Below are 11,840 nucleotides of genomic sequence, written 5' to 3'. Positions count from 1 at the left end.
ATATATCCAAACGATATCGCCAGGCATCGCCTTCTGGCGAGACCATGCTGGGCTAAATGTTTGGGCCGTCATATCCGTAACGGTAATATCCATCACTTAACCCCCAATCTCCAGCTCCAGCTCCTCCAGATTACCTTTTTTTTGTTCATTTGTTTTATAGCTCCATCTCCAGCTCTAGCTCCCTCCAGCTCTATCTCCATCACTACCCCTATTTCTATCTCTATATCTATCTCCAACTCCATCTCACAAGTGTTGAGGAAACACTAATCCCTGTTCATATGTTGCTTCCAGTTCTCAACCTATAAACAAACTGTTGGAGCCTTAAGATAGTTTTAGTCATCTCCGTCACGCCACACTCCCAAACTTGTTCACCTTCATATCCGTCATGCTTTATATTTTATGCTCATAATGTGTAAAATAATATATTGACCATAATTATCAATTGTAATTATGAAATAATGAAAGACTGGGAAAAAAATGTGATTTTATGTTCTTAAATCAGTTATATTTTACAGTGTCGTTCATCATAAAAATGCAACGAATATGACTGAATGCAAAGGTCAAAGAAGAGGAAAAAAGGAATTAAATTCTCTAAAAGATTGCGCCAAACATATTTTTCCCATAGTAGAGATGTCCATTTATGTGATTCAAAGTTGCTAAAATTTGTTCTATAATCGGGTTTCCAGAAACTTAAAAGTAGACACTTACTGATGAATCACCCTACAACAAATCGTTAATTCTCTCAGTATTGCAACTTCCCCTACAAGTGTCTATCATGAATTGATATAATCTGTTCTGATTTCTAACTATGGTTCTCTTCCACTTTTACTCTTTTTGTTGACTTTTGATTTGCCTCCCTGGAAAAACCTTTACTTTATGTCTTTGTTAACCTCAAGACTACTTTAGGGACTACACCAAGTGCTGGAGCAACGCGGCGGGTCAAGCAGCATCTCTGGAGAAAAGGGAAAGGTGACGTTTCGGGTCGAGACCCTTCTTCAGACCCGAAACGTCCCCTAGTCCTTTTCTCCAGAGATGCTGTCTGACCCACTGAGTTACTCCAGCTTTTTATGTCTATCTTCGCTTTAAACCAGTATCTGCAGTCCCTTGCTTCCACACTGTTTTAAGGGCTTTGTTTCTGCTCTGAGACGTAATAACAGTTTGTTTTCTCTGCCTACGCAATAAGGGACCTGATGTGGCTTTTGAGGTTTTCTGGTTTAAATTTCAGACTTTGCCATATTGGTTTGTTCTTGTTGCAGCGAGAGATCTGGTCTCCAGGGAGATAGATGTACCCGCAGCCGAGTACATACCCATTGATCAGCCTGCACGTCCTACACCTCCTCTCAAGCAAATATCTTAGAGCTCTCAAGAGGTTGTGGACGAGAAACGATGAATTAACATGAGCCCTCCCTCCCCCGACCTGTGCTGGGGGCGTTTTCCAGAATGAGATTGGTTGGCGGCCGAGAGTGAAGCTACTTGATTGGGGGGGTGTTGTGTTTGTGACGGGAGCTGCAAGTCTGATCATCAGCAACGACTCCAGCGCTGTGCGAGCAGCGGACCGGACCGGACAGCTGGCAGTGGCCTGACCCTTACAACGCCCCTCGCTCTCTCGCTCGCTGTGTCTCTTGAAGGCGAGAGCCATGGCTAGTCGACTGCCAAAGTCTTTGTCTGCGCTGCTGCAGTTGAAAACGGCGAAGCTTTCCGCCGCTGCGCCCCTCTGCACTAAAACAGTCGATGTGCCCTTAGATAGAAATGTGTCCGGCTACAAGAAGCCAGCAGATCACCCAGCAGATTCCAGTACAGCCGGTAAAGCTAGTGCCACGGCAACGTCTGAGAACAAAACTTATCTGTGGGGCCGCTACAATGAGATGAAAAAATTAGTGCACGGTAGGTCTGGCTAAAGAACCTGTATTCTCTCTAAAATGCTAACAAGTGAGATATAAATGTTGGCTTTCTAGAATCACCCCCGAAAGGTTGTATAGCGTTATACAATTATTTTATTGTAAATTAAGATTTGTTTTTTTTTCAATTTGAGTCCACTGTGAATTTGCATTCGTTGATTTTATCGAAGTTAGCAAAACATCATGAATTGTTTCGTATTGATGCCAAGAACACTTTGACATTTTATGCTTTCCCACAAAGGGTGCATGGAATGAGCTGCCGGAGGAGGTAGTTGAGGCAGGTACGATCGCAACGTTTAAGAATAAATTATACAGGTACATGGATAGGACAGGTTTGGAAGGATATGGGCCAAACGCAGGCAGGTGCGACCAGTGTTGCTGGGACATGTTGGCAGGTGTGGGCAAGTTGGGCCGAAGGGCATGTTTCCACACTGTATCTCTCTGTGGCCAAGTGTAGTGTAGATGGGACATGTTGGTCGGTGTGGGCAGGTTGGGCCGAAGGGCATGTTTCCACACTATCTCTCTGTGGCCAAGTGTAGTGTAGATGGGACATGTTGGTCGGTGTGGGTAGGTTGGGCCGAAGGGCCTGTTTCCACACTGACTATATCTAACGCTCCAATGGAAGTTGGTTAGCAAAAGCACAATCATCCTTCCTTTAACTAACTGGTGATAAGCAGAAACTTGTTGATTAAATCAACAGTGGATTTTTTTCTGACCATTACATCCAGTGAAATGGATTTAGGAGTTGGCAATTCAGCCATTCGAACCTTCACTATCCCTTGAACATTTCACCTTGCCACTTATTTGGGTTCCCCTTAATGTCCAAACTCAGTGTGGAATATCTAAAATCTAAAACTAAGATAAAAGTGAAGAGTCCCCCGAAAATGGCATTGCGGGTAGATGGCTGGTCTTTGTCAGCAAGGGTGGTGAAGATGGCTTTTGGCATGCTGGTCTTTGTCAGTAAGGGAATTGAGTATAAGAAGAAGGCTCTCGACCAGAAACGTCACCTATTCCTTTTCACCAGAGATGCTGTCTGACCCATTGAGTTACTCCAGCTTTTTGTGTCTATCTTCAATCGAGTATAGTAGATAGGATGTTATGTTACAGTTGTAGAAGAAATCTGTGAGGCTGCACTGGAAATATTGTTTTATTTTTTGGTCACTCTGCTTGGCGAAAGGTGCAATTAAGCTGGAAAGAATGCAGAGAAGATTTATGGGGATGTTGCCGGGACTTGAGGGCCTGAACTGCAGGGAGACAGGTTGGGTAGGCTATAACTTAATTCCTTGGAGCACAAGAGGGGTGATCTTTATGGAGGTATCTTTATAAATTATGAGATGATTAGATAAGGTAAATGCCAGAATCTTTTACCCAGTGTATGGGAATCAGTAACCATTAGGGGTAGGTTGAAGGTGAGAGGGGAAAGATTTAATAGGAGCAACCTTTTCACAGTTAATCAAGCTTTATTGACCTCATCTTGCACTAAATGTTATGCCATGTATCGTCACGCTGGATGGCTTGATTGTAATTATATATAGTCAATTCACTGACTGGATAGAACGCAACAAAAAAGCTTTTCACTGTACCTTGATACACGTGGCAATAATCTAAAGTAAATATATGAAGGGAGCAGCTAGAGGAAGTAGTTGAGACAGCTCCAATGATAACATTTCAAAAGATATGTAAACAGCTATATGAATAGGAAGTTCTTGGAGGGAAATGGCCAAATGCAGGCAAACAGGGCACGTCTAGATGGGGCATTTTGGTTGGCATGGATGGGTTGGGCCAAATGGCATGTTTCTGTGCTATATGACTCTGTGGTCTTACTTAGATTCTGTAATTGTAGTAAGATTCCAATTCATTTTGTAATGAAGCCCAAATATGATTTACTTTTCTAATGACCAGCTATGGAAAATAAAGATTTTCTAGCATGACATCAACATTTTTTATTAAACCTAGGAGTTTGAAATAAATATGGAAAATACTACAGGTAGTAGCAAATGTGATGAAGTGTCTTTGACATGAAATGTTAACTCTGTTTCTCAGATGCTGACTGATCTGTTGAATGTTTCCAACATTTTCTGTTTTCTTGCATTTTCCAATTTTTGAAAGCGTTTAATTTGTCTATGTGCCAAGGTGAGCAAGTTTGTATTTTGGTTTTCTAATCTAGGTCTGGAATATCTTTCCCTGTCCCTCCACTCTTTGCAGCAATCACATTCATTACCCCAGATGTTGGATGTCGGATCCAGTTATTTGTCAGTTTTTATTTCTGTTAATTTCCCTTAATTGCTTGTTATTTCTGGAAATGTGGTGCTCTGACGGGTGGCACAGCTGCTGGAGCCGTTGACTCATAGCTCCAGAGACCCAGGTTCGTAACACCAGACACCCAGGTTCAATCCTGATCTCGGCTGCTGTCTGTGGCGTTTGCACTTTCTTCCTGCAACAGCGTGGGTTTCCTCTGGGTGCTTCGGTTTCCTGCCAAAGACGCGTGGGTCAGTAGATTAAATGGCCCCTGCAAATTTCCCGAGTGTTAGGAATAGTGGGTTAATCTAAAATCAGTGAGATTGGGTGATCAAAGGTTGGCGTGGGGTTAGTTGGATGAAGGGCCTGTTTCCATGTTGTATCGCTAAACTAAACTAATGACAGATTTTAGATTTTGTTGTCCTTTGTTAATTTGTAAAACTCTTAATCCTTGGATTTACTACTCTTCTTGACAAGATTAGAGCCCTCTTCAAATCTGAGACTGTCTTTATATATTTAGTTTGTCATGGATGAAGCATGCTTCCTGTAGAATTGTTATTCCTCAATGGAATGCAAATTTGCTGAAATTATGAACAATGTTTAAATATTTGCCTTTTTATTGTATTTAATTTCACAATGTAGCTTGGACAAGCTACCGCCTGTTTATGGTTTTGTTAAAAATTAAGATTCAAATTTCAGAATTGAATATGCCACTGCCATTCAATAAAAAGATTCATTATGTTACAATTAATTTGTACTCAAAGATCCATGACTGAGGTCACCAATTAAGCTTGTCCTATTATATGAAACATATTCTAAAGAAGGCATGTTGTGTAATGCATTGTTCCAGGAACCTGTCTCAAATATATCCTGCAACTCTTCTCCAAATTGCTTTTGTAGCAACTCTATTTCCCAAACATGACCATTGCAATTCATTGGTTACAATATCCCCTTATTTCTTGAATATAACTCTATCCATGAGTAAAAGTCTCTTTTTGGTAAGGCTTCTAGTTAGTATCCACTCTTCTCGTATTTCTCCAATATTCTATGTAATTTTATTTGATTTCTCATGTTATCTATTGCTTGCAGCATTGCTACTATATCCCATTTCCATTTGCCTTTCAAAATGTCAAATACCTGGAATATTTAATTGTCAGTCTTGATCACGAAGTAACCAAAACTTTAAAATGGCTTTAGATCAAGCCTAGAGACACAAAATACTACAGATGCCGGAATCTGGAACAAAAAGCAACTGTTGGAGGAACTCAGTTGGTCAGGCAGCTTCTGTGAGGGAAATACGTGGCCCCTCTGGAGACCAAGCTAGAGGAAGTGTCTTAACCTGAAGCGTTGACCATCCATTTCCATGTGCAGATGTGACCTGACCTCTTGAATTCCTTCAGCAGTTTATTTGTTTTAGATCAAATTATTTATTGCAGCTGTCATGCTTAATGTTTCAGTTAGGTGAAGTCACATTAATCTTATTTTAATTTTCTTGTTTGACCATATTAGATGGCTTTCACTTGGCCACAGCAATAGCACTAAGTCATGGTGTATAAAAGGCAGCCTTCAATGCAGCTAAACTTTGCTAGATACTTTGTGGGAGCACTTGCACCACAATTTTGACACCAAGATGATTAGAGCCAGACACTTGGCCAAAACATTGGTTTAAATACACCTCTTTAAAATAAATGGAGAGAGAGGACAAGAGTTGAGGGATAGGGAACTCCAGGTGGTGGGAATTTTATATGTAGGCATCAAAAGTTTAGGTGACTTCAAAATGTAGATCAAATAAGGGACGTGCACTGTAATGTTGAACAGTTGTTATGGAGAGTTGAACAGTGTTATGGAGATAGAAAGTTAGATGGTCTCAGTAGAGGCTTGGACACATGGATCAAAGCTGATCACAGGTCAGATTATATATTCGGAATTTAAAGATACTGGGTCATTGCCAGGCAGTTGCTAGGGAGAGAATTGATGATGTGGAATGCCAAATGGAGTTTGTGCTGGTGGCCAATTAATTGGAGGGCACTTCTATCCATTTAGTGCTGTATGTTGGAGTAGCATTCGCAGCATGGAGGTTATACAGAAGTCAGGATGTCCTTGGCACACATTGGAAATGGGTGCAGAGATTATGTCCCTTTGACTCATTGGTCCATACTGCAGATGAGGAGATAAAGAGAGGTCCAGTTCATAAAGTGGGCTATGATATCTAACAATGAATTGATAGATAATTGGTGACAACGAATTAATGAATGGATGGACGATTGGTGACTTTGAGAGCTGTTTTAATACTTCAAGGGGATGGAACTTCAAGGTGAGAAAGTTTAACAATTTAACCTTGCACGACACAGTGGCCTTGATTTTTCTCTGCTCTTCATTTTTAAGATCTTTTTATTTTCCAAACCTCCCACAACATTCCCATGTTTTGTTGTACAGGTTAAAGTTGCATCTCCAATTCTGCTTCAATTTGCCAAGAGAGTTGGGGCCCAATGAGCCCATTCCAATGTGTAGCTCCGTCTTTCCCTCTATGCATTTATTTCTCCAATTGGTTTTACTGCATCCATAACAATCCAGGAACAAGCCAAAATATGTTCTTGGTAAATATCTCTATGCCTTGTGTATAATTTATTGAATTGCTTAGGAGATTAAAAATGTTTGAACAGCCAGTAGAGCAAATATCGTCAAACTAGATGCAGAGTGCACTTGTAAAATAAACAACCTGAATGTTTAAAAAAAAAAAAAAAAATCATATTCTATTCATTACATTAGAATCAAGATATTGCTTTCCCAAATGACATCAATTGTGAACATTTGGCTATGTAGACTCGACCAGCTATTATTTAGCAAAGATGGTCATCCATCCTGAAAATACAGCTCATTTATTCTCATGGCTTTTTTAATATCTCATCTGTGAGAATGTTGACTATTTTGTTGATCTCCACCAGACTTGTGGAATTCTGCCTCAGCTACCCCAAGCAAAGTCCCGATTGCACGGATTGTTTTTCTTCTTGAGCGGTGTAAAGTAAATATCACGCAAAGCTCTGTCGCCACAGATTATCTTTCCCCTCTGCCCAAGTCACGTTGAATATCAATCATCTTAAAGTTGGTCAAATATTATTTTTCCTCTTCCTTGAACCATCTGCTGCATTGCACATTCACTTACCAATGGAACTTGTCCAGTTATCTGCATCACACATTCAGTACATTTGGTGTCCGTTGATAAATACACAATATAGTTCAAAGTTAGAATTGATTATTTGGGTAAAGTTGTATCATGACATTCTCATAATGTGTGTAAATGTTGTCTTTGCATGCAGAAAATTTAGCAAAAGTGGACTTGTGAACTCAAAATGTTGGAAAATAATGTTTCTGGTGATATCCTCCTGTTGTTGACATTTCATGTGCTAAATTATTACCTTTTTAAAGCAACATTTATGTAATGTCTTGGTGAGAATGTTAACAATTGTAATCGAGAATGATTCCCTTTTGTTTGTTATGAGTAGCATGAAGGTGCATGGATGTGTCTGGTTGATTGGTTATATCAGTGGCCCAGCTTGAATGCTTATCACCTTTATTCCCTCCTATCTCTGGTATTTTAAACATTGTTGCTCTGCTAATTTAATCTTTCATGGGATGTGGCCATTGTCAGCTGTGGCATCACTTGTTGTCTATCCCTGGTAACTCGTGAACAGAAAAGGAAGCTTACAGCCAAATATACTAATAAGTGTAGAGTCATGTGGGTTAAAATTGGTAACAATGGCAGATTTCTTCCCTTAAGATATTAGTGAATCAGATATGGTTTTACAGCAATCTGGTAGTTACATGATTGCAGTTACAAAGACCTACAGATTTATTTCGTTTAGTTTGGAGATAGAGCACTAAACAGGCCATTCGGCCCATCAAGTCCGCACCGACCAGTGATCCCCGTATATACAAATTTAAATTCCTCAGCTGTCATAGTGGGATTTGAACTTGTATCACTGGATGAAAGGACTAGAACTCTGATTGCTACTCCTGTAACTTAACCACTGCACTAGGGGTCCTGGCGATGACGACAATATTCCACTCTCATATCTTATCTCCATTGAACTATTAATAATGTGGCTGAACTGTAATTTTCAATAGACATCATTTGACTAGTTGTTTCTAGCATAAGATCATGAGGTTTGGTAGAATATACTGTGCCAGTGTTTTGAAAACATCTGCAACTTTAGTTAGTTGATTTAAATAAACAGTTACAGTGGGAAAATTCACTGGTTGGAACATTTAAATCTAAAAGCAAGTTTGTTTTTCTTGCTGTAGTAAGGAATTTTATTGTTCATTTGTTTGTGGAAAATCCATAAATATGAGCAGATGATGGCTGAATTTATACCAGTGTTTCACAGTGTTTTATGAAGAGTCATTTGATGAGGCAGTGATACTTGAAGATCATTGAGGAAAACATAAACCTCAACTTGCATCACCAGTATACACAGTTGCCAGTTACCATTGTTTCCCACACTTGCTGACTATGTTGGCACCATGCAGTGTTTACCAGGCCAATTGACTGGTGAACTGCCAACAGCTATGGTTGTCTAGAATTACAGCAAGATTTTAATCAAACAGCCAAGTGGCCTGAGGAATGGCAAATGGAGTTTAATTCAGAAAAGTGTGAGGTGTTGCATTTTGAGAAGTCAAAACAGGGTAGGACCTTTACAGCAAATGGTAGGGCAGCGGGGCATGTTGTAGATCGGAGGGATCCAGAAAAAGAAGTACATAGTTGCCTGAGAGTGGTGTGACAGGGTGATGAAGAAGTCTATTGGCACACAGGCCTACAACAAGTTGGGATGTTATGTTGTAGTTGTACAAGACATTGGTCAGGCCTAATCTGGAGTTGGACACAAAGCTGGTGTAACTCAGTGGGTAGCATCTCTGGAGAGAAGGAATGGGTGGAGAACCTTCTCATCTGGTGTTCAGTTTTGGCTACCCTGCAGTAGGACGGGTGCAAATAAGCTGGAATAAGTGTAGATACGATTTCCCAGTACGTTGCCAGGATTGAAGCTATAGGTAGAGGTTGTACTATTGGGGGTTTATTCCTTTGAGCGCAGGAGGCTGAGGGGTGATCTTACGGTGTATAAAATTATAACTGGCATTGATGCAATATAGTAATTTTTCCAGGGTAGAGGAATTGCGGAATTAGCAGGTGTTGGTTTACGGCAAGAGGAGAAAATTGTAATAGAAACCTAAGGTGCAACGTCTTCATATAGAGGGTGGTAGGTATATGGAATGTGCTGCCGAGGAGGAAGTTGAGGCAGGTACAGTACCAACATTTAAAGGACTATTGAACAGGTATGTAGATATGTGGGTAGGAAAGGTTTAGAGGGATATGTGCTAGGCAGAGGAAAATAGGGCTAACTTTGATTGACATGGATGTATTAGACTGAAGGGGCTGTATGGCTCTGACCCTATAACTCCATCAGACATTCAGCATAGACAGTATGAGGCGAGGGATCAGCACGCTGTGACTCAGAAAATGTCCGAGCCATGTTTTGGATGAACTAGTCTAGTAAAGCAATGTGTCAAATACCCCACTCAGCAAATGTTATTTTTGATATACCCTTCTAGTGGCACATGTATTAATTTAATCTACAGTGGACAGTGATTGTATCAGGGGTAGAGTGATAGATTTATTAGGTTAAAGATGCAAGTAAATGTACACAATTTCAAGTAAGGGATTTTAAATCTAGTTATTAATAAAATAAATCTGAAATAGAATTTAGTATCTGTTGTGAGAGAGAAGCTACTAGATAATGGTAAATTCATTGATACGGTTTTTCATTTGGCAGAAAACCCTGCCATTTGTACACCGGTGGTTCACTCCTAATTGCCCTCTAATATGAGCTAGAAAGTCAAAGCAAATTATGTTTCAAAAATGCCTTCCCATTGCCTTTAAGGGGCATTTGTGGGTGGACAACAAATATAGAATACTCGCGTCCCATGAGTGAACTGAAATGAACATTTTAGTAGAAAGAATTTTGGCTTCATCCATTGAGTTGTGTGAAGAAGGAAAATGATGGTTTGCAAACAGACACAGAGAATAATGGAATATTCAGCAGGCTGGGCTGCATTCTGATGAGAGAAACCGTCATTGTTTCAAAGTATGGGTCCTGCATTGGAACAGGGAAAGTGCAAAAGACGAGTGTGATTTCAGAGGCGGAGACAGTGTCAAGAAGACAAAATCTACATTGGGGTGCAGGTCAAAGGTTGTCCCAAGTTAGGAATTACTTTGTGTCTAATCGGCAGATAAAGTCCTCTCCCCTGAATTTGTGTTGGGCATCATTGTAGCAGTACGGGAGGCCAAAGGTGGAGAGGTCAGCAGGTAGTGGGATAGAAAGTCAAAGTGGCAGGTGACAGGAAGCTGCTGGCTATCCTGGCGGACTGGACTGAAGTGTATTTGGGGTCAAGCAGACACCCAACCTGCCTTTGGTTTCTCCAAATGCAGCGCAGTAAACGAGAAGTCCAAGCTCAGGAACGGCATCTCATCTTCTGACAAAGCACTTGGAAAGTAATGTTGAGTTGGTCATTTCAGCTAACCCACATTCTATAGATGTGGTTCTACCTTTTTATTTCATTTTTTAAATGCTTCAATTTTCTTTTTTCTTATTGTTCCATCATTCAGTTTTAGTATAGCTGTTGCCTTGACAACATTGGTCTGCGTAGAACAGAGTCTAGCAAGCACGGGGTGGGTGGGGGGGTGAAAGCTCCTTTGGGTTAGAGGCCCTGCTGGGGTTGGGTTAGAAGCCCTTTCATAGAAACATAGAAAATAGGTGCAGGAGTAGGCCATTCGGCCCTTCGAGCCTGCACCGCCACTTAATATGATCATGGCTGATCATCCAACTCAGTATCCTGTACCTGCCTTCTCTCCATACCCCCTGATCCCTTTAGCCACAAGGGCCACATCTAACTCCCTCTTAAATATAGCTAATGAACTGGCCTAACCACCTGCTGTGGCAGAGAATTCCAGAGATTCACCACTCTCTGTGTGAAAAATGTTTTCCTCATCTCGGTCTTAAAAGATTTCCCCCTTATCCTTAAACTGTGACCCCTTGTTCTGGACTTCCCCAACATCGGGAACAATCTTCCTGCATCTAGCCTGTCCAACCGCTTAAGAATTTTGTAAGTTTCTATAAGATCCTCCCTCAATCTTCTAAATTCTAGCGAGTACAAACCGAGTCTATCCAGTCTTTCTTCATATGAAAGTCCTGACATGCCAGGAATCAGTCTGGTGAACCTTCTCTACTCCCTCTATGGCAAGAATGTCTTTCCTCAGATTAGGAGACCAAAACTACGCAGTACTCCAGGTGTGGTCTCACCAAGACCCTGGACAACTGCAGTAGAACCTCCCTGCTCCTATACTCAAATCCTTTTGCTATTCCTGGGTTAAAGGCCTGAAGCCTTGGTCGTAGTTGGTAGCTGCAGCTGCTGGCAAAAGCCAAAATTATTCTGTCAGATTTGGGTTAAAAGCCCTAACCAGAATAGGTATCTGGTTGGTGGGATATTGGAAAACAAGACTGGTATACGTGCTAAGCTGTGAAGCATTGGATCCTCATTGCTGGGTGTGCTGATTGGAAGGGTGCGCCCCGAAAATCGGCATCGACTGCCAGTGTGAAGAGGCTGGGCGCTGACACATGGTGCCAAGCAGGTGAAATGGAAGAGGCCCTTTTG

General features: G+C 41.0%; 1 protein-coding gene across 1 annotated transcript in view; it reads left to right on the top strand.

The window, feature by feature from the left end:
* Window positions 1–1,506: 1,506 nt before the first annotated feature.
* Window positions 1,507–11,840, top strand: part of nt5dc2 (5'-nucleotidase domain containing 2) — a 78,254-nt gene continuing 67,920 nt past the window's right edge. Inside the window, exon 1 of the mRNA XM_033037291.1 lies at window positions 1,507–1,884. Within this exon, the coding sequence (XP_032893182.1) occupies window positions 1,638–1,884 (247 nt within the window). The 5' untranslated portion in view covers window positions 1,507–1,637. The remainder of the gene's footprint in view (window positions 1,885–11,840) is intronic.

This window comes from Amblyraja radiata, chromosome 18, assembly GCF_010909765.2.
Source record: "Amblyraja radiata isolate CabotCenter1 chromosome 18, sAmbRad1.1.pri, whole genome shotgun sequence".
Lineage (NCBI taxonomy): Eukaryota > Metazoa > Chordata > Chondrichthyes > Rajiformes > Rajidae > Amblyraja > Amblyraja radiata.
Note: the sequence above shows the minus strand (reverse complement) of the source record. Positions and strands in the feature narration are given on the sequence as shown.